At 32.7% G+C, this 22,678-nt stretch overlaps 1 protein-coding gene across 1 annotated transcript in view; it reads left to right on the top strand.

The window, feature by feature from the left end:
* LOC114338335 (protein trachealess) overlaps window positions 1-22,678 on the top strand; it is a 192,002-nt gene that overhangs the window by 150,682 nt on the left and 18,642 nt on the right. Inside the window, exons 7-8 of the mRNA XM_050641585.1 lie at window positions 10,316-10,616; window positions 15,251-15,398. Coding sequence (XP_050497542.1) covers window positions 10,316-10,616; window positions 15,251-15,398 — 449 coding nt within the window. The remainder of the gene's footprint in view (window positions 1-10,315; window positions 10,617-15,250; window positions 15,399-22,678) is intronic.

Here is a 22,678-nt window from a genome sequence, read left to right on the forward strand (position 1 = left end):
AAAAACGATCTAATAGCATATATCCCTAAATTTTACACGCACAGAAAGGGCGTAGTCAGAATGGTTGACACGTTCTTTTCGGAGGATTACCTGAAAGACGCAATCATTTCTGAAAAGCAGGTGGTGAATGTACAAAGAATGCAAAGAAAAATAACCAACAGCGACGGTACTACTCAATTAGTACCAAGACAAATAATTATTGTAGAATTTTTGGGCAATGAAGTTCCCCAAAACATAATAATTAACTTATGTAACTTCGTAGTTGATCCTTACGTGCATCCAGTGGTCCAATGCTACAAATGTCTTATGTACGGACACAGCTCTAGATTATGTAAATCCAAGGAGAGTAAATGTAAAAAATGTACAGACACTTCTCATACAGAAGAAAATTGTAGTGGAAATAATCTATGCATATATTGTAAAACTAACGAGCACACCTCGTTGTCAAGAAAGTGTCCAATATACGAGAAACAGAGAAAAATTAAGACAATAATGGCAACAGAAAATATAAATTTCAAAGAAGCAGAGCAACTACATAACAACCCGAACTACGCAAAAATAACTACTAATAATAGATTTGCTATTTTAAATAACATTACTAATTTTCCAAGCTTACCTAACCCAACTAACAATACCTCTAATTTCACATTAAATAATCCGGCAAAAAGATTTAGTAACACAACAAATACAGCTAATAAACGTAAAGCAACTTCTCCTCCAATTCTACCCCATTCCTCTGCCTCAACTAGCAAAAGACCCACCCCTAAATCTAATCCGATAATCCCTAATCCTTACAGGGACGAATTTATTGACTATAAAGAGAAACTTATATTACTTGTGACATCTCATATAAACCAACTCATAGATACTACTAATCAATCTCAACCCATATGCAATTTAGAAAATGAATTAAGAAAACTTATTTCTAATAATCTAGAAGATACAGGTACTAACACAGAAACGGATAATATAGGGACTAGTCTTAATGACAGCAGTCACTAACTTCCAAATGGATAAACACAATCAGCCTAGTCAATCATTATTAAATATTTTACAATGGAATTGTAGATCTTTAGTTAGCAATAGGGATAATCTTGTAAATTATATTAATAATTTTCATGTAGATATTATTATTTTATCCGAAACTTGGTTGAAAAGCCAAATGGATTTTAAATTAAAAGGATATAATTTTGTTTCAAAATGTCGTGACAGCGGATATGGTGGCGTAGGTATTTTCATATTAAAGAGCATTGATTATCAAATAATAAACATTAACTATAATTTTAATAGTGGAATAGAAGTGTGTGCAGTCTTACTTAATAAAATTAATATATCTTTTGTGTCTATATATAGACCTCCTGACATCAGAGTAGATAAAACAGATTGGATACATTTATTCAAACAATTTGATTTTAATAAAACAGTTTTTTGTGGTGATTTTAATGCCCACCATTGCATGTGGGGCCCGATCCCGGATGACCGTAATGGTAGAACTTTAGTCGAAAGTATGGATTTTCTCGAACTAGTCTTTCAAAATGACGGAACACCTACTAGAATCGGTCCAAGTGGGAATCAGTCTGCCGTTGATTTGACTATCACATCAGCTACATTAACAAACCGTATAAACTGGTCAGTACACTCTGACACACTGGGATCCGATCATTTTCCTATTAAAATAGAACTTAAAATTAATCCTTCTTCTTTTCTTATTAATCCATCAACCAAATGGAATGAATCCCGCGCTGACTGGAAACTGTTCCATACATATTTAGAGAATCAACTTTCTACCTTTTCAACAACCGATGATCTTTCAAACGATGAGCAGACAGCTCAACTTTTTCAAACTATTTCCATTGTCGCCTCTAAATCTATGCCCATAAAGAAACCCTTTACTCCTTCAACCCCAAGGCCCTATTGGTGGGATGAGGAATGTACACATATAATAAAAAAACGATCAGAAGCTTTAAAAGCATACCGAATGCAAAGTAACTATAATAATTACATAATTTATAAAAACATTGCAGCCCAAACCAGACGGTTATTTAAAATGAAAAAAAAATGTAGCTGGATTCATTTTTTAAATAGCTTGAACAAAAGTACTCCTCTCTCAAAAATTTGGAGAACTGTAAGATCATTTTCCAACAATAATCAATACAATAAGAAACCACAACTTTCTGAAGATCTCATTAATAAATTACTAGATCAACTTGCACCTTCATCTGCCCCAGGTAATATTGCTGATAATAACATAGACATTTTTCGTTTTAATACTAACATAGATCACATGTCAAAACCTTTTACTTTTTCAGAACTAGAGTTTGCTCTTAAAAAAAGCAGAAATACAGCACCTGGTTTAGATGGTTTTACCTATAAAATATTGGACAAATTGCCATTAAATGCTAAACACATTCTCTTACAAATCTTTAATAATTGGTGGTTGAAACAAGAATATTGCGACACTTTAAAAAATATAGTCATATGTCCTATACTTAAATTCAACAAAAATCCAGAACTTCCATCATCTTATAGGCCCATCTCCTTATTATCATGTGTAACAAAATCTCTTGAAAGACTAATAAAATTGAGAGTAGAACATCTTTTAGAAAGTAAAGCAGTTTTTCCCTATTCACAGTATGGATTTCGTAGAGGTCGAGGCACAATTGATGCTCTCATACATTTAGTTTCGGATATTCAACTTTGCTTCTCAAAGAACGAATTTATGCTATGTTTGTTTATAGATTTAAAGGGTGCGTATGACGTGGTTGATTTGGATATATTATATTCAAAAATGGTGGCATGTGGTATCGATAAAAGATTATCTGTAAATATATTAAATTTGTATGTTAACAGAAAAATATATTTACGTGACCATAATAATGTATTACACGGTCCAAGAATATTATATAACGGTCTTCCACAAGGCTCAATTCTAAGCCCTTTGTTATTTAATGTTTACACTGCAGATCTGCATGACCTGATAGATGACAAATGTAAAATAATACAGTATGCCGATGATATATGTTTATATACCAGCCATAAATCCTACGATGATTGTATGTTTAATCTAAAACGTAACTTTAGGAATATAGATAGGTGGGTTAAAAACATGGGATTTAGCATATCAAAAGATAAGTCTTCGATTGTATGTTTTACAAGACGTAGACAAAAAATCAGAGGCAAATGCCATATAGGTGATTATGCTTTTCCCTTAGAAGAAGAGTATAAGTATCTGGGCATGATCCTAGATAAAAAACTCTTGTGGTCTAGCCATATAAAATATGTGAAACAAAAGTCAGAGCGTGGAATTAACCTTCTGCGTTTCGTTTCCAAAAAAAGTTGGGGGGCAGACCAATATATTTCCTTAATGTTTTATAGATCCTACATACGATCCATTCTAGATTATGGCTGTATTCTTTATGGTTCTACTTGCAAAACAAATCTTTTAACACTAGACAGAATACAATATAAATCTATAAAAATCTGTCTAGGAGCTATGATGTCCTCACCAAGTCATGCAGTTCTAGCAGAAGCTCAAGAACCACCTTTATACATACGTAGGCAAATATTAGCAAACAAATGTCTAATAAAATACAGAACGTTTAATACAACTATGGTTCACAAAATAGGTCTGCTTTCGACAGAAAATTTAACAAATTCTTACTGGAGGATAAAAAATTCGCCTCCTCTTACAGAATCTTTTATCGATACGAATCTTTACCAACCTTATATTTCACAGCTACCAAAATTTCCTATTTTCGAACATGACTTTGAAGTTCTGATAGACAAACCAACCATTATAATGCCATCTTATTCAGACTTGCCAACTTTAACAAATCTTATATTTAAATCCATACTAAACAAATTAGGGAAAAATTTAACAGTAATTTATACAGATGGATCAAAAACAGATGAAAGTACTGGTTTCGCATTTTTTGTTTCAAACAACAACTATGCAGAAAAATACCGAATTCCGGATTGCTGTTCTATTTTTACAGCCGAGGCTGCTGCCATACAGAAAGCACTAACTTGGTGTGCTTCTAATTATTGCGAGAACGTTGTAGTAGTCTCAGACTCTCAGGCAGTACTACAAGCTATTTGTAGCCATCCATTAGATAATTTCCAAAACTCCAGTATTCTTGATATCAAAAAAACATTACATAATCTAAAATCCACTAAAAAAACAGTTACTTTACTGTGGGTTAAAGGACATAGCGGAGTGATTGGAAACGAAATAGTGGACGGAATGGCAAAAAATACATCCGACATACCAGAAATCACAAACATTTTCAACTTCAAAGACCTATTTTCTGTTATCAGAAGTGTTGGCAGGGAAAGATGGAGGTCCAAATACGAAGATGTTCAGCAGACATCAAGAAATCATTACTTTTCTATTCACCCATTATTACCCAAATGTATACCTCATTTTAACTACAATTATAACAAAGTACATTCCTCATTAATAACCCGGCTAAAACTTAACCATGGCCTTTTTCCAGAGCATCTACATAGGATTGGAATCTATGAAACTCCCTTCTGTCCGTGTAACTATGAGTCCATCGGGGATCTGAACCATGTATTCTTGGATTGTCTTAATCATAGGGATCAGACTCAAAACTTATATTTAGGTTTAATTAACCTTAACATTAGCCTTCCAGTTAGCATCAGCAATCTTTTATCTTATTCTGACAAATCTATATTTAATATCTTAATCAAGTTTATAAATGATTCTAAGATAAAAATTTAAACATATCTATAACAAAATTCTGTGGCAAAAAGACGCTTTGTCTAATGCCATCTCTTTCCACACACACACACACACACAGGGTTGGTCAAAACTCGGAATGAGTATTTTGTGAGTTTTCTTTAATGGAACACCCTGTATTTTAGTATTGTATTAAATGATATTTCATGGTACTTTTTTATTTTGTAAGCATTCCCTATGCATTCCCTATACTTTAATTTGTGGGTTATTCGTGATTCTTTAAGCCAAACATTAATTGCAACAAAAATTACGTGAATTTTAATAGGTTGGCCGTGAAAATATTCAATCAAAAATAATTTTTCGAAAAAGTTAATAAGCAACTTCCAGGATAACCGGAAGTAAAAAATAAATAGTAAACATAGATAACTACTTATTTGTAAATGGTTATATGATTGTAGAGACCTGGTAATAATATTATGAAAATAATACATATTCTATAATTTTACTTAACCATTTATAAATATGTGGTGGATTTTACAAATATATATTCAATATATCTCGATAAAAGTGTCTTATCGAAAAATTACTAAGAGACAAATTTTTTAAAAACATTGTGTTTAACTAAAGGTACCACAAAAATATTTTAATTGGAACGTACACACATATTTGGGGGGGTCCAAAAAAATTTTATGGGGCGCACAAATTTCAGTGTTATTTTTTTCGTATTCTAAAAATCTCTAATAGGTTTTGATATATTGGAAAAAATCGATTTTCATTTTGTAACTTCCAAGGGCTGTAACTTTTTTATGTGTACATTTGTACTAAGGTAAGTTATGTTCAATCGAACTATTTTTGGTGCTAGAATATGGGATTTAATTTATGACCTACCTTTTTGTTACACTCTGTATTTAACTATATTAACAGTAAATGAATGTAAATTAATGAACTAAATAATAAATAATAATAAATAATCATTTCGTTGTGAATCGAAACAAGAGCCGTCTTATTTTAGTTAGTTCAGAGGGCGCCAAAAGTGCTAGTTTCAACTCTTGTTAGAGTCTCTTCGGAGAGCGCATATTTGATTCTCTCTGAACCACTAAAATTCTGGCCGTCAGCCTCGACCCACAAACGAAAGATTATGATGACATGGATGCCGTGGCGGTATCTGCTAAAGACGAACGAAAGTTTTACTGTTAATATTAACAATATTAAAAATAAAGCTTTATCAGAACTAATATTCTGGTTACTGGTTATACCATTCGTGGCTTCTAAAAATTTGCAAGCCAACGAATCGCCGGAGCAAAGAAGGCCGAGGGAGATCTATAAAGTTGCATCTCACTACCCGCCTCTCCAGCACGGTAAAATTTCAACAATGATTAGTTCACAATATAGTTCTTTGTTGAAATTTTAACGTGTTGGACAGGCGGATAGTGAGATACAACTTTATAGAACTCCTTCGGCCTTCTTTTTTCCGGCGATTCGTTGGCTTGCAAATTTTTGAAGCCACGAATGGTGGAACCAGAAGATTAGTTCTGATAAAGTTTTATTTTTAATATTGTTAATATTAAAAGTAAAACTTTTGTTCGTAAAGAACTAAACTTTTAAAATTATTGTTAAACTTGGGTTTTTCGAGTTACAAGGTTTTCTCATGGCGCATGACGGTAACGAAAAGACCGACCAGTATAAACAACTATTTATTACCAAATGTTGATTAATTATTTTCAAGATATTCCCTATGCTTTTAAGTAACTTGCAAAAAATTGCCTGAGTGGTGACCACGGGCAGACAAGCGAAGCCGGGGAAGACCCGCAATAGTCCAGGACGCATCTGTTTTGAGATGGACGTTGAGAGGTAACTCATATTTTTTTGCAGAAATTGCTTGGAATTAACTCATATAATAATAATTAAGTTATCCTTCCACTCAAAAAGGTCCGGAACATTGTTTAAATAATCAAAATGTCAAAAAATTAAGCAAAAATTCGATTTTTTTTCTTCGTTTTTTGATTATAACTTTAAGAGTATTCACTTCCAAAAAAGTTGCACTAATATAAAAGTTACGCAATTAAACTTCCTAGAATAAAGGATTGGTTGAAAATTTTAAAAATTGTCACCCTTGTTGCAAAATAGCAATAACTCCAAAAAAACCATAAAAAACAAGTATTCATACACATATGACTTTCATATTTTACCCAGAAAAACTTTACAATATAATAAAACAATACTGTAAATGTTATTAAGATCGGTTCAATAGATTTTGCAAAATAAATTTTGCAATCCAGCTTTGGCAAAAAAAATTCATTTTTTCAAAATGTTGTAGGACTAAAAATAAAGCAGATAGCAAGTTGAAATTGAAATACATATAGAATAATACTGTACCTTTCATTTGCAATTTCCAAAATTAAAATCGGTTAACTACCACGGGTCAGGAATTTGTTTAAATAAACATTAATTTTTGGTGCTACGCGCAGGACAGCGGTGTTCGATTCACACAAGTTGATTTCCACCATAATTTCTTCCAATCTTTATCTAATATATTATTTTCTTACTCTATTTTTTGTTGTATTTTAATATTTTAATTCCACACAAAATAAAACTAATTTGATTATTTTTTGTGAAATATTGTTTAAACAATTGCATATGTTTAAAAGTAATAAACTTTTATTCTCTAAGTTAAAATATGTTTATGAACAAAGAAAGTTTTTGCTAAAAAAAAGTGTTATTTCAAAGGACAGAGTTTGTGTTTTTATTTTACAATAAACAAATTTATTTATTTTTATCGGAATGTACTAAAAATTAAAATTTACCAATCATTATCAAAGGTCATTGGAATGCCCAATCAGAGCAAACGTATCCACTGTCCTGCGCGTAGCACCAAAAATTAATGTTTATTTAAAAAAATTCCTGACATCGTGGTAGTTAACTGATTTTAATCTTGCTTCTATATGTTAAAAAAATTCAAGTGTCCGTCAAATTCTATTTTCAGTCCTGCAACATTTTGAAAAAATGAAAATTTTTTGTCAAAGCTGAATTGCAAAATTTATTTTGCAAAATCTATTAAAACCGATCTTAATGAAATTTACAGTATTTTTTATTATATCGTAAGTTTTTTCTGGGTGAAATATGAAGGTCCTAAGTGTAGCAAAAATGGTTACTTGTTTTTTTTGGGGTCTTTCGCAATTATTGCTATTTTGCAACAAGGGTGACAAATTTTAAAATTTTTAACTAATCCTATATTGTAGGAAATTTAATTGCGCAACTCTTATGTTAGTGCAACTTTTCTCAGAAATGGATACTTTTAAACTTATAATCAAAAAACGAAGAAAAAACTCGAATTTTTCCTTCATTTTTTGATATTTTGATTATTTAAACAATGTTCCGGGCCTTTTTGAGTGGGAGGATAACTCAGTTATTATTATATGAGCTTTTACAAGCAATTTCTGCAAAAAATATGAGTCACCTTTCAACATCCAAATGTTCGACGAAGTTAAAATAATTGCGACCAATTGGATAGCAAAAGCGCAAACTAGAAATACATAGATGGAAATATTAGAGGAGGCCTATGTTCAACAATGGACAAATCAGGGCTGATTGATAGCGATAATGTCTTCAGACTCGTCAACCGCTTCTTTAGGAATCAACCTATAAATTCGATGATTCAGGTGTTCAAACAGTCACTTGTTGGAGCTGATCTGAATTTATAACCTAATGGCATCGTGCCAGTTTTTTTTTTGAAGAAATAAGCGAGCATCTGCCTGTTTAGAAAGTCGCCTATGATGGCATACCTAATTTTAACTAAGTTTTTTAAGTATATTTAAAATTTTCTAAGCATTTTTGTGGTGCCAAGTGATTCGAATTAAAGCTACATTTTAAGTTTTTTCCAATATAATCTTGATTTTAAACGTTTTTTCCACGCTTTTAATTTTTTTTTTAATTAGCAAGTATGACATCATAGGTGACACACGTTTCCTATGATGGCACACCATTTATTTTAAAACCAAAGAACTTAATTTTTTTATATTTTATTACGAAAAATAACAATAAAAATTAAAAAATAAATTCGTAATGTTTTACTAAATTAACTAAAAGGTTATTAAGCAAATAATATTATTTATAAACAAAATTCCCATAATATAAACTGTTTTACTTTTTTTTCACATCCGCACATTTTCTATGCATGGCACCATAAAATGGCATGTCTGACACCGAATCCATATTTCTTTTGATTTAGATATGGAGTACAGTTCATTACAATACAAACAATTAACATCAGGGTTGTCATCTTTATGATCATTCCAGAATTCCGCTTGTTCTTCTTCTTCTTCTTAACTGGTATTTTTTCCACGAAAACTTTCTTCGTGACCCTTCTTGGCAGTTTTTTTCTTTATTAAATTGCTTTTTCTTCTTACTTCTGTCTGAGCTCAAATCAGGTCCGAAATAGAATTGAGCATATCGTTCTTCCCACGTTTTCGCTTTTTTTCATTTTCTGGTTTACAAGAGATTTACAATTTTACAATACTGGTCCTTATTTTTTGTACAAATGAAGGTCCACGCACATTAGCTTTTGGCATTTTAATTTCAGATTTCGAAGATATGTCATCATTAGTATTTTTGGAGTGAATAATGGATGCTTATAAACGCTTTTGTTCTGGGCTTTCTATGATGGAATACCTATGCCCTCATTGGATACCCTGAAGTGTGCCATCATAGACAAAAATCGGCATTTTATTAAAAGAAGAGAAAAAATCTTAAATCGAAAGATAACTTCAAAATAACGCACACAACAAACATAATATGTCTAACAAATATATTCAAGGCGTTATTTAATCTTTTCTTCTATTTACTGTACTGAATTCTAAATTTTAATTTTGTGTAATAGTAGGTACTACGGCACTTGCGGAAAATGCATAATTTTCCTACTCTCACAAAAAGCATCAGAGTACCATAAACTTTATATGAAACTACAAACCGACTATCTAGCATACACTAATACATCAGTTTTCAGAATAAGTGGACTGCGTTCCAAAATACACTCACTATGCCATCATAGGCACTATGCCATCATAGGCGACTTTCACCTAGTTTTGTTTTTTTTTTTTCGAGGACAGTTCTGAAAACCCCCACAGCCTACTGCTCTCGTTGAAAGAAACAGAAAAAAAACCTTTAAAAAGGCACAGAAAATACATAATAACATGAATGATAAATTGGACTCAAAGCGAATCTGAGATAAATGTGTAAAATTGTATTAGGTACCTTTATTCAACATTAAAAGAAACTAAGCCTAAAGCCTATTATTATTATATTTTACAATATTCTAGATTACTTATGTTGTTAATGCTTAAATTTAATGAGTTGCCATTTTTTAAATTTAGGTGGATCACCAATGCTGGCAGGTAAGTTTTTTTGGGGAACATTTTAACAAAAGGTTTGCTATGGGGCTACATAATCTTTACATAATTGTTTAACTTAATGCAAGAAGAGAATAATTTTATTGTTGGTTAAGTCGTAAGACTGATTATATTATAATAAATATATATTATATATATTATAATAAATATATTGTATATATGCAATTTCTGTATAAGAATATGATTGTATGAGTGATTTCTTTTACAGGTTGTCTTAATCTTAAGCAGGTTAAGGCCGCAGTACACTTTTTCGCACACAAGGAAATCGCAACCGCCCCTTTTAGGTATGGTTGCCCTTGCCATAGCTCTTCCACCTCCTAGTGTACACGAAATAAGACTAGAATCGGATATGTTTGTGACTAGAATAAACTTTGACTTTAAAATAGCACACTGCGAACCCCGGGTGCTGGATCTCCTTGACTATACACCCGAAGAACTGACTGGCAGAAATCTGTATTCTTTGTGCCATGGAGAAGATGCTAGCAAACTAAGAAAATGCCATGTTGATCGTAAGTTTTCTACATTTTTATAAAATAATATCAATTTTTATCATATACCCTATCTTCCTCTTGATCTTTTGTTTTCCACTTTTGGCTAATATTATTATCATTATTTTCTGTTTATGGTTCCCCTATTAACCCCTTAATGCACATTTTTTTAAAGACCGGCTACAAAAATAAATTTATTTTGAATGTGAAAAACGATCCTAGTGCGCAGGTCAGAACGACTATTACTTGCGTTTAGGGGTCGTTCAAGTATTACGTAACGCAATTTGGGTGGAGGGGGGTCTTGTAAAACGTTACGGTGCGTTACAGGGGGGAGGGGTTCGAACAACGCGTTACGTAACATTGTCTTTTTACTTAAATAAAAAAGCTATCCAATTAAAATCTTACAAGTTGGCAATCCTTTTCATTTATGTTTTATGTGGAATCTCTCGATATTGTTATTTGGCTCCTTTTGCTTATGATTTATGAAAAATCCTTCAACTGTATTGTTCGTTGTCAGTAATACATAGAAATACGTTGCTGTAGTCAGTGTTGTTCTATTGAATTCATACTATAATGTCATCAAATGTTGAAAGAACACATGAAAATTGACAACTACGATGTGTCGGCGGAATAGAGAAACCCTGAAGAAAGCGGCTAAAGAAAAAATGGATGGCGGATGGAAGTTCAGTAATGGAAGAATTAGGAAAGAAGCATAACATGTTCAATTTGCAGCACAAAAAAGTTGGTGAAATTGCTGCCCTGTATAATAAGAAAAACTCTAATATTCTATTTTGAATTTCTGAATTTCTTCCGACTTTCCGGTACTTTTTGCAAAAAAAATACCGGTCAAAGAGGGGGTCAAAAATCTTCAAAAAATGCGTTACGTAGTACTTGAACGCCCCCTTATCCGATTACTGAAATAATCGTCACGAAACTGTCACTGGACGATCACAATTTTGGTTGGAATAATCGGAAGGACGATGCGATGAACGATCATTTTTTTGTTGAAACGTATCTATTGGTAATATACGAATACGCATATTTGCCAGAAATCGGCTCACAAAAAATAAATAAGTTGTAAGTGATGAGTAGAAAAAGGATTATATTTTATACTTGAATAAGTAAGTGTTATAGCTCACAATTCCATGTAAATGATAAATATCAATAAAACGATTGTTTCTTTTGCTTTCACATTATTATTTTCAATTCTTGATTGCATTCGATTGTGAAAAATTATAAAGTTTAATGCCGCTCGAATTATCTCGAGTGTGCACAGTTTGGCCATTTTAGCGCGCTCAAGTTAACTCGAGCGTGTACGTTAAGGGGTTAATACACTTAAATATATTTCTAAATTGTTCCTTCCCTCAATGTCAAACTATTTTGTTCAACTTTCTCCAACAATTGGATTTTATATTTAGTGGGATTCTAGAAGATTAAAAACTTTCTCCATCTGCAACTTTCTGAAGATTTGGGAACAGGGAAAATGAAAAAGCCAAATCTAGCGAATAGACTGTTCCAATTCATATTTTAAACACTCAATTTTTCCATTACTAAAACATTATTTTAGCGGATTGTCCTGGCGAATGAGGATTTTTTTACAAATTAGCCCTAGTCTTTCTAGTTTTTTGACGATTTGGTCAAGAAAATGCGCATAGTAATAATAATAATATATGAGCACTACAGGCCTAGCAGGCCCATGGCTTGGTGTATTATTCTCTTCCATTCTCGCTTATCGTTAGATTTCCTTTTCTAGTTGGTTATGTCTTTTTTGACCTCATTGCTCCATCTTGACTTCGGTCTTCCCCCTTCTCCTTCTTCCTGTCAACGCACTAGATATTATTATTTTTGGGACTCTCGCTGAGCTCATTCTGTGGACATGACCCAGTCATCTAATTCTTTGAGCTCTTGTTACTGCGAGTATATTAGGTTCTTAATAAAGCTCTGATAGCTCCTTGTTTGTTCTTAGCATTCATTGACCGTTTACGTTCTTCCCACCAAAGATTTTGCGCAGCACTTTTCGCTCCCAAAGTAATAGCACATCTTGCTGCTTTTTTTATATAGTCCATGTCTCAGATGCATAAGTTACGATTGGCCTTATTACGGTTTTGTAGGTTCTTAACTTTGCTCCTCGGGCTATATTTTTATTTCTCAACAGCCTGTTAAGAGCATATACGGCACGGTTACCTGACATAATTCTTCTACGCATTTTGTCTTGGATATTAGAGCCCCTTGTGAAAATACTTCCTAAGTATTCAAACCTTTCCACTTCTTAAAATTTATATTGGATTCCTTTTGTTGTTTTCATCGTTATGTATTGACCCTGAGTAAATTGTTTGTTTGACCATTCCATATATTTTGTTTTTACTTCGTTGATATGTAATCCTTTGGTCACCGCTTTCTCCTCGATCTTCTTGGCTGTTTCCATCAGTTCCGCTTTGCTCCTAGCCAATATTACCAGGTCGTAGGCAAATGCTAAGCACTGGTGCTTCTTATGATATATAAGACCTGTTCTAATAATATTTGCTTTTTGTATGACCTTTTCCAATATTATGTTAAACATTAAAGATGATAATGGATCACCTTGCCGTACTCCTTCTTTGACATCAAAGCTTTCTGTTAAACTATCGCCTATCTTAACTTTATTCTCTTTTCTTTCTAGAGTTAATGATATCATCGTAACAAGTTTTGGACAAACACCCATATCTTGCAATCCTGTGAATAGTTCTTTTCTTCTGACTCTATCAAAAGCCTGCTTAAAATCAATGAAAAGAACCATCGTGGGTTTATTGTATTCACGGCTTTCGGCTTGTATTTCTTTCAACGTGAAAATTTGATCTACGGTGCTTCTATCTTTCCTGAACCCACACTGATATTCTCCTATGCTATTCTCAGTCGTTGCTGTTAATCTACTTTTAATATGTATGGTTAGTATTTTATACGCTATGTTAAGCAGCGCTATGCCTCGATAGTTCTAATATTCTGCTTTTCTTCCCTTTTTGTGTATAGGGTATTTCATCTTTCCATTCAGCAGGTATCACTTATTATTTCCATACCATTTCAAGTAGTTTCTGTATTTTCTCTGCTAGCTGTACCCTCCATATTTAATAATTTTCGCTGTTATGTGATCACTTCCTGGGCTCTTGTTCATCTTAAAATTTCCGATAATATCTTGAATCTCGCTTATGGTGGGTGGTTGTTCTTCCTGTTGCTGGTTTTGTGCGTTAGCTGGTGGCTCTATTATTTCATTGTTATCCTCATCTGTCTCGTGTATCTCATTTAAAAGACCGTCAAAATATTCTTTCCAGAGCTCTAATACTTCCATTTCGCCAATAATTACTTCCCCATTTCTATTTTTATAATGCATAGTTTTCGACTGGTAACCTCGCTTCTCATTTTTTATACCTTGGTACAGGTTCCTAATTTCTTTATTTTTATAGTTTTCCCCTATATTTCTCAACTTTAGTTCATAGTGCTTCCTTTTTTTTTCTAAGTATTCTTTTAGTTATATTTCTCTGCTCCATAAAATTTCTTTCGCGTCTTCTGTATTTTGAATTAACATCTTTAACCGCTTTTTGCCTTGCTTTTCCAGTTCTTCTTCACATTCTTTGTCGGACCATGTATTTGATTTTTCTTTGGCTTGACATTAGTCTTTGTATTGACACTGTCGATTGCCACATTATGTACATAGTATTTCTCATTAATCGTTTGTCGTTTTTGAAGGTTAAGTCTTAGTATTTCCAGCTGATGCAATTGTCTTTGATTTCCTCGATGCAAATTCACTGTTGGGATTGTTATTTTGATTCAGTTGTAAAGTAGTGATCCCACGTTTTATCTAATATAACAAATCAACAGAAAAATATTATCATCACCTTTGGCTCTACAACTTATAGAGTGTCTTGGCCTGTTCTAGGATCAGCTTCCATCTTTTCCTATCCTTCGTCTTGGTTTTCCAATTTCGCACTCCTAACTCCTAACACTCGCAAGTCGTGTTCCACCTTGTTCTTAAGTCGTACCCTGGGCCTGCCTTTTCCCCTCACTATATCCAGTCTGGCTATAAATATGTTTCCATGGCTCCATCTCGTTCATTATGGTTCATACATGTACCTACCAATACTAGGTTCACTATAGAGGCGATAAAGCTCAAAATTATAGAGCCTACGCAATATTCAGTTTTTCTGCATGCCTTTATAAACATGTCTGAGGATTTTACGTTCAAAACAGCCTAAACGTTCTTCATTGCTTTTTGTCATCGTCCACGTTTCTGACGCGAAAGTGAGGACGGGTCTGAAAAAAGTTCTGTATATCAATATTTCCTTTTTTTGTGACTATGTTTGATGTTAAAAGTTTCTTTAATCCGTAGTATGGCCTATTTGCTAGATATATACCTACGCCTGTTAATTTCTGAAGTTACTCGATTACTTTTGTTCATTTGTGAGCCTAGATATATGAACTTCCTTACTCCTTCGAAAGTATATGTTCCATCTGTTAAATCTTCTAGTTTTACTAGTACATAATATGTTCTTTTTCTTTCTTTCATTAACTCCTTCCTGATAAACTCTAATTGATCCCAATTCTTACCTCTTAATAAATGCCAAAACTGCCACTTTTTAATTCTAAGAACAGTATGTTTTTGTTAAAATATATTTCTTTTACAGTAATCAATAAAGGGCAAGTACTTACACACTATTATAGGATAATGAACAAAACTGGTGGATACACCTGGATACAAACATGTGCTACTGTAGTATGTAATACGAAAAATGCCGAAGAACAAAACATTATTTGTGTAAATTATGTGATAAGGTGAGGCCATATGTTTATTATTTATTGCTTAACTAGTTAGTGCCACAAAACCTGACAAATTACCTGAATATTTTGTAATAAGAAGTGTGTGTCTATAGCGTTTAAAGCAAACTGTGTGTTATCACGCAATTCAGAGCGATGTAAGGAATATTTATATTCCACCAATACGTCAACAATTTACCCATGTAAATCATCATCATTTTTGTACTCTTTTTGTCAAGTAAGAACGTGATACCAAATAAAAATAGACGGTTTCGTTGTGATTCAATTCGAGTCTCTTACCATTTTCTTACACGTGTTTCTGGGTCTACCCGTCATCAGAATCACTTGTAAAGGTAAGCGTACACTAGAGAGCACGATCTAGCTAGATTAGACCTTTTCTAACGTGTGTATCACGTGAAGATCAGTCTAAAAGTGTGTGCACATTAAAGCAAAATTTAAGTTTCACTAGAGCGCCGTAGAGCATCGCTAGAGTAGTTCTAGCTAGATTTGTTTATTTGGTGTTTACACTATAGTTTGGGTCTGGGCCAGAAATTAGATATACAGAAGAGAAGAAGATGGGGTTCAGGCCAAATTGTTAAAGGAACTTGAGGATGATAGAAATTCGTATAATCATTTTTTACGAATGAGCCATGAAGACTACGAATTTTTACTGGGAAAGATTGCTTCAAAAATAAAGAAATAAGATACTCATCTCAGACTGGGAATTTCACCTTCATAAAGACTCACGCTCACATTCTCAACATTTGCTAAAGTTTTAGCTTTTTTTACCCATCTCGATATTCTTTACACGAACAATTCCACAGTCGGGATACATTTCGTAATTTTGTATTAATTGTAAGATTTTGTTCTTATCCCACTTAATGGAAACCAGTGTGTTCACTTTATTACTATTACTTTCGTTGTCTACCATCTTATTCTTTTTCTTTCCCTTTACAAGCAATTCTCCTTGTTCATTGGCGGATTGATACCTCTATGGCAGGTTATCACTCAATCTTACAGGACTGCAAATATATCAGACAGCAAGTTGAAATTTTTTTTGCGTATAGAAGAATAGTGTACCTTTCATTTTCAATTTGCAAAATTAAAATCTGTTAATTAGCATGGCGTCAGGATTTTTTTTAAATAAACATTAATTTTTGGTGCTACCGCAGGACAGCCGATACGTTTGCTCTGATTAGGCATTCCAATGACCTGTCAAAAATTATCGAATATTGCGGCTGTTAACAAATAAATGTAACAATAAGCAAATATTACGACCAACTGTCAAAAACTTTAAAGCGTTCAGTTCGCATGTCTAATTGGGTACACTTTGACGTGCTTGACTCATAACCTAATATACACGAGTTCGACCTCAATGCAAATTTTTAGTTCTTATTTTTTTATACATTTTACAACTAACAATTTTTTTAAAGAATCGTTTTTTAAAGACCTTTCTAATGAGCTTTTATAAATTTAATTTTATTGCGTAGTTTAAAAGATATTTTATTTGATATAAAAAAAAATTAAATTTTATTTAAAAAAATTTCGAAAGCCGTCCTAATTAACCGATTTAAATTTTGCAAATTGAAAATGAAAGGTACAGTGTTCTTCTATACGTAAAAAAATTCAACTTGCTATCTGCTTTATTTTCAGCCGTGCAAAATTTTGAAAACATGCATTTTTTAGCGAAAGCTGGATTGCAAAATTTTTTTGCAAAATCTATTGAACCAATCTTAATGAAATTTACAGTATTGTTTTATTATGTCACAAAGTTTTTCTAAGTGAAATGTGAAGGTCTTAAGTGTAGCATAAATGGCTGAAAAAAGTAAAATGCGAATACTTGTGTTTTATGTTTTTTTCGCAATTACTACTATCTTGCAACAAGGGTGACAATTTTTAAAATTTGTAACCAATCCTATCTTGTAGAAAATTTAATTGCGCAACTTTTATATTAGGGCAACTTTTCTCGGAAATGAATACTTTTAAACTTATAATCAAAAATCGAAGAAAAAATTGAATTTTTTCCTCATTTTTTGACATTTTGATAATTTAAACAATGTTCCGGAACTTTTCGAGTGAAAGTTAAACTCAATTATTATTGTATGAGATATTTCCAAGCAATTTCTGCAAAAAGTTATAAGTAACCTCTCAACATCCAAATGTAGTCATATTTTTACAGATGCGTCCTGGACTATTAAGACGACTGAACTGAATTAATATATTTATTTTATTTTACGTTCTTACTTGACGAAAAGAGTATAAAAATGATGATGATATACATGGGTAAAGTATTGATGTATTAGTCTTAACATCGCTCTTAATGGCGTGACTATGCTTGGGTTTATAGTTTTCGTTAATCACTATTGACACACACTTCATCTTTCTTCGTTAGAGGTCGCTAAATGCATACTTTGGCATATTATTTTACTACAATTGCCAACCAGTCGGTGCGTTTTCATTCAGTCCAGTCTTCGTACAAGTCTCTCTGATGACGGGTAGACCCAGAAACACGTGTAAGAGAATGGCAAGAGACTTGAATTGTCTCGAAACGCAACCGTCAATATTTATTTTGTAATAACTGTTCCTTCCAGATATATCAGATTGCATAGATAGTACAGAAGAGGTCAAAAGTAAGGTAAAGTGGATAAAATAGTTAATGAAGTACATATACATTAATCTATTTTACTGATCAGGTATATACTTCGGTTTAAAAAATAATATCTCCATCTCTATCATCTAGCCTAATAATCAAAACATTCTTGCTTTTTCTTGTGATCATGGTAAAAGTAAACATTATAAATTTAATAAAATCTACATTCAAACTCGTAAAAAACGGACGGTTTAAGACCCCTATTTCATAGTAAACAGTATAATGAAATTAAACAATATGAAAAGAAACACTATACGTTTCATCTGCATAATAAATTAAAAGCGTTCGCCGGAAACAAATGGAAACAATTATCCCAAAAGTTTAGAAGACAGAAACGGACACTGAATACTAGACATCAATGAGCAGTTAAAATAATGGGAAAACTACATTTCTGAATTATTTAACATGAGAGAGAACACTATATACACAGATTGCTATAACAGGTCCATCTCCATAACCTCCAAAACCTTCTTAACAAATTTGGAGAACATAGCAAGAATATGGAACTTAGCATCAACATAAAAAAGACGAAGTTCCTTATAATCAGCCGTCAACTATGTTAACATCAAAATGCAAGACTAGCATAACAATCAAGATGTAGAGCGCGTAAGAAAATTTGAGTACCTGGGAACCTGGCTATGTGAAGACTTTATGTCGGCTATGGAAATTAAATGTCAGATAGAAAGGGCCAGAAGGACATTCATAAAATTCAGAAACGTCTTTACGAGCTCTGACTGTGACCTCAACCTAAGGCTAAAGGTAGACTTCCGCACCAAGCGACCGAGACAGGAGACCGCGACAGGCGACAGATAGGCGAGGTCTCCCCACGACTGCTCTCAATGCAATTATATCAGGGTAGTTCTGCAGCCCGCGACCGAGACCAGCGACCAACTATCGTCTATTCGCGACATATCTGTCGCCTGTCGCGGTCTCCTGTCTCGGTCGCTTGGTGCGGAAGTCTACCTTAAGATTCACGAAATGCTATATAGTCGGTGCTCCTATGTAGCATGGAAGAATGGACCTTAAAAATAAACCCAATGAATAAACTAGAAACATTTGAGATGTGGATTTATCGGGGAATCTTCAAAGTTCTCTGGACCGCACGAATAACAAATGAAGATATCCTGAGAAGAATTGGTACAGAACGACAAGTGCTATGCACAATTAAACAGATAAACGGCATACCTGTGGTACGTAATTAGAAACGACAGATGCCAATTTCTGCAAACCTTAATTGAAGGAAAGATCGAAGGAAGAAGGGGAGTGGGCAGGAAGAAAATGTCATAGCTCCGTAATGTCAAACAATGAACAGGACTGAGAAACATAGTAGACCTAATACACACAGCAAGGGATAGATCAGGAATTTTGACATATTTATCTTTTTATGGCGATTCTATGTATATTTCTACTTATATCATTGTATGTATAGTCTCTAGTCTGTCATTGTGACTTATATTAAAATTTTAAACAACAGTCCAAACCAGCTAAAAAATCATACTTAAATTCTTCATTTTCTATAACAGAAACATTCATTTCTTTTTCAACATCTAAAATTTTTAATTTTAATGTAACCATATCTTTTGTTTTTGAACTACCATTAATTGTGTTTAGATTATGTTTATTATGTTTAAATGTTTATTATTCCATTCCTTTTGTTTTATTTTCAATATTTTTGAATTTATCAGTGACACATTGGATCCTGGATCATACAGTGCATTAACATTCAGTGTGTTGCTTATTTTTACGTTAAACACAATTAATGGTATTATTGTAAGTTTTTTGGGTTCTCGTTGCTAAATTCCACTTCTAACACTGCATTGGTATTTATTGTCCTCACTTGACCAGCTTTATCTCTTTTTTCTTTAAACCAGCAATTCTCTTCAGAATGGAACCGTTTTTCTTTATTTGCATTTTCGCATATTTTACAAGGAGTTTTTTCCTCTGTTTGTTTGAATTTTTTTTCTGCATAGTTTTTTTTTCTCATTACACTTCTAGTTGCAAGGTGTTGAAGTTTACCTATCTCATTGTACAAATCTTGAGTACCTTCTAATGTTCCTCTATCAATTTTATCTTCAACATTATTTGGTAGGTCAATAGCTATTAAATCTATTAATGTGCTTGTGTCAATGGATTTACTCACCTGCAGTAGTAGCTTTTCCTTTTTTATTGCATAGTCTAATAAGGAGCCAGTTTGGTATTTAAATGTGTGAGCATATCGGATTTGAGACCATTTTACTTCCAAAAGTTTTACAAAAATTCTTTTTCCAGTCTTCCCAATCTGATTCCTCTGTAAATTTTAATATTATACAGCTGTACCAGTCCATACTTGATGAAAAGATTTTAAAATTTCAATATTTTTCTTTTCTTCTAGTATTACACAACGTTCTCATTCGTTTTCAAATTCAGATAGCCATTGGTTTGCGTTTATATTCTGTCTATCAAATTTTTCAATCATAAAATCTTTTGCTATCTTGCCTCAATTCTGAATTTCAGATTTTTGTTTTCTATTTTCCATCAGTTTTTCAAATAGTTTTTGTATTGTGTCGACTTGAACATTTGATGTGGGTTCACTATCACTCTCTGTCAGTTCTTCTAAATATTGATTCTTAAAATATAAATTTCATCTTGATCTAGGTATGTTTGTGATAATTCTTTTGTTAAGGTTATCCACACTTTTCTAGATTGATTTGTTTTCTTTATAGAGCTTTTTATTCTTGTACATGCACACTTCTTTGTGCAAATTTGCTGGCTGAAATTCATCTAGTAATAAAAAGGTTTCTTCCATCTGGTGTGCCAATAGAAGTTATGCACATTATATTTTTTGTTTTTCCATCTTTTGCTATAACCATTTGAAAGTCAAACGTTAATTTTTCCATTTTTGAGTTTAAGCAAAATTGTTGTTTTGTAATAAGTTACTTTTTACACCACTATAGACTGGGAATTGGGGTTTTTGACTTTTTTAAACTAAATTGATGTTGTTCTGAAAATACAAAGTTTGTTAATTTTACAATATTTACAAACTTAAAATTTATACTACCTGAAAATACAAAGCAACAACAATACTATTAATTATTTTACGTGTCCTTAAATATTTTAAATAAAATTCTTAATTATATAAATTCTTAATTATTTATGACATTAATTTTAAGAAAGTTTATTTATGACTTTTGTCACTGTTACTTCACCGGTATCTCAGCTACTTGCTTCAAATTTAAATTAAAGAAAATCTCGACAGCATATTATTGTATGTCGGCATTTCTCTTTACATGTATACTTATTTAACATTGTACAAGCCACTTCTGATCTATATTTTTCTACATAGCTCATGCTATAAATCCATCACTCAATAATCTCAGCATATGGTAAGAGACTAGCTAAGTTCACGGTTCAGCGTGCCATATCATTTTCAATTTCTGAAAAGAAATTAAAAAGAATTAAAACTTGTATGGAAGTGGCTTGAAAAGGGAGCAAAGCAACAATAAACGAGGGTGTGTTAGCAGGAGGGTAAACTTGTTGGGGTAGGCAGAAAGAGCCCATAGGGACCTCTTCGTCGCGGCTGTGACCCCGTGCCTCCAGTTTTAACTTATATTTAGAGCATAAATATAAGGTTTTATATTTACATGTTACATTTTTTTCCAATACTGTGATCTTCATTTTGTAACTTTACGGAAGCAAAACCAGATTACTTAATTATTACAATTAATATTTTAGGAGATAAGAAAGACCCCAATAATTATCGAGCAATAAATCTTTTAAATACAACACTCAAATTGACAAAAGCATAATAGCGACTAGAATAAACGAAAGAACAACTCTGCAAGAGGAACAGCAAGGATTTCGGATAGGAAGATCATGCACGGATGCAGTTTTTTTAATAAGACAAATAAAGGAAAAGTCGCTGGAATAAAACAAACCAGCTTATTATATGTGTCTGATAGATTTGGAGAAAGCGTTTCATAGAGTGAGGATTCGGAACGCGATACATTTATTATGTGAAAAGGGAATATCACTGGATTTAGTAAAAAACATTGAGAATATATTATATAAAAATAACATACCTATGGTAAGCTGTAAAGGAAAACTATCGCAACCTATCAGTATGAGACTGGCATAAGACAAGGAGATTCGCTGAGCCCATTAATATTTAATCTCATAATGGATGAAATCATAAAGAAAGTTAAAAAAAGAAGAGGGTATAGAATGGGAGAAAAGGAAATAAAGATAATATGCTACGCCGACGACTCCATAATAACAGCCGAAAATGAAGATGACCTACAAAGATTAATTAAAGAATTCGAAGACACGGCGCTCATATACAACATGGTGATCTCAACAGAGAAAACTAAATCGATAGTGATATCAGCGGAACCGAGTCGATGTAAACTGGTAGTAACTAACAAAATAATAGAACAAGTGATGGAAACGGAATACATGGGATAAAACTGTCAAGCTACGGAAAAGTGGAAAAAAAAGTACAAAAACAAGTGAACATGGCGAACAGAGTAGCAGGATGTCTCCACAACACAAGCTGGAGAAACAAATGCCTCACAACAGAAACGAAATCCAGGATATTTAAATCAACAATAAGACCGACAGTGATGTACACAGGAGAAACAAGAGCAGATACGGCGAAAGCACAAAGACTGCT

Source organism: Diabrotica virgifera, chromosome 10 (assembly GCF_917563875.1).
Source record: "Diabrotica virgifera virgifera chromosome 10, PGI_DIABVI_V3a".
NCBI lineage: Eukaryota > Metazoa > Arthropoda > Insecta > Coleoptera > Chrysomelidae > Diabrotica > Diabrotica virgifera.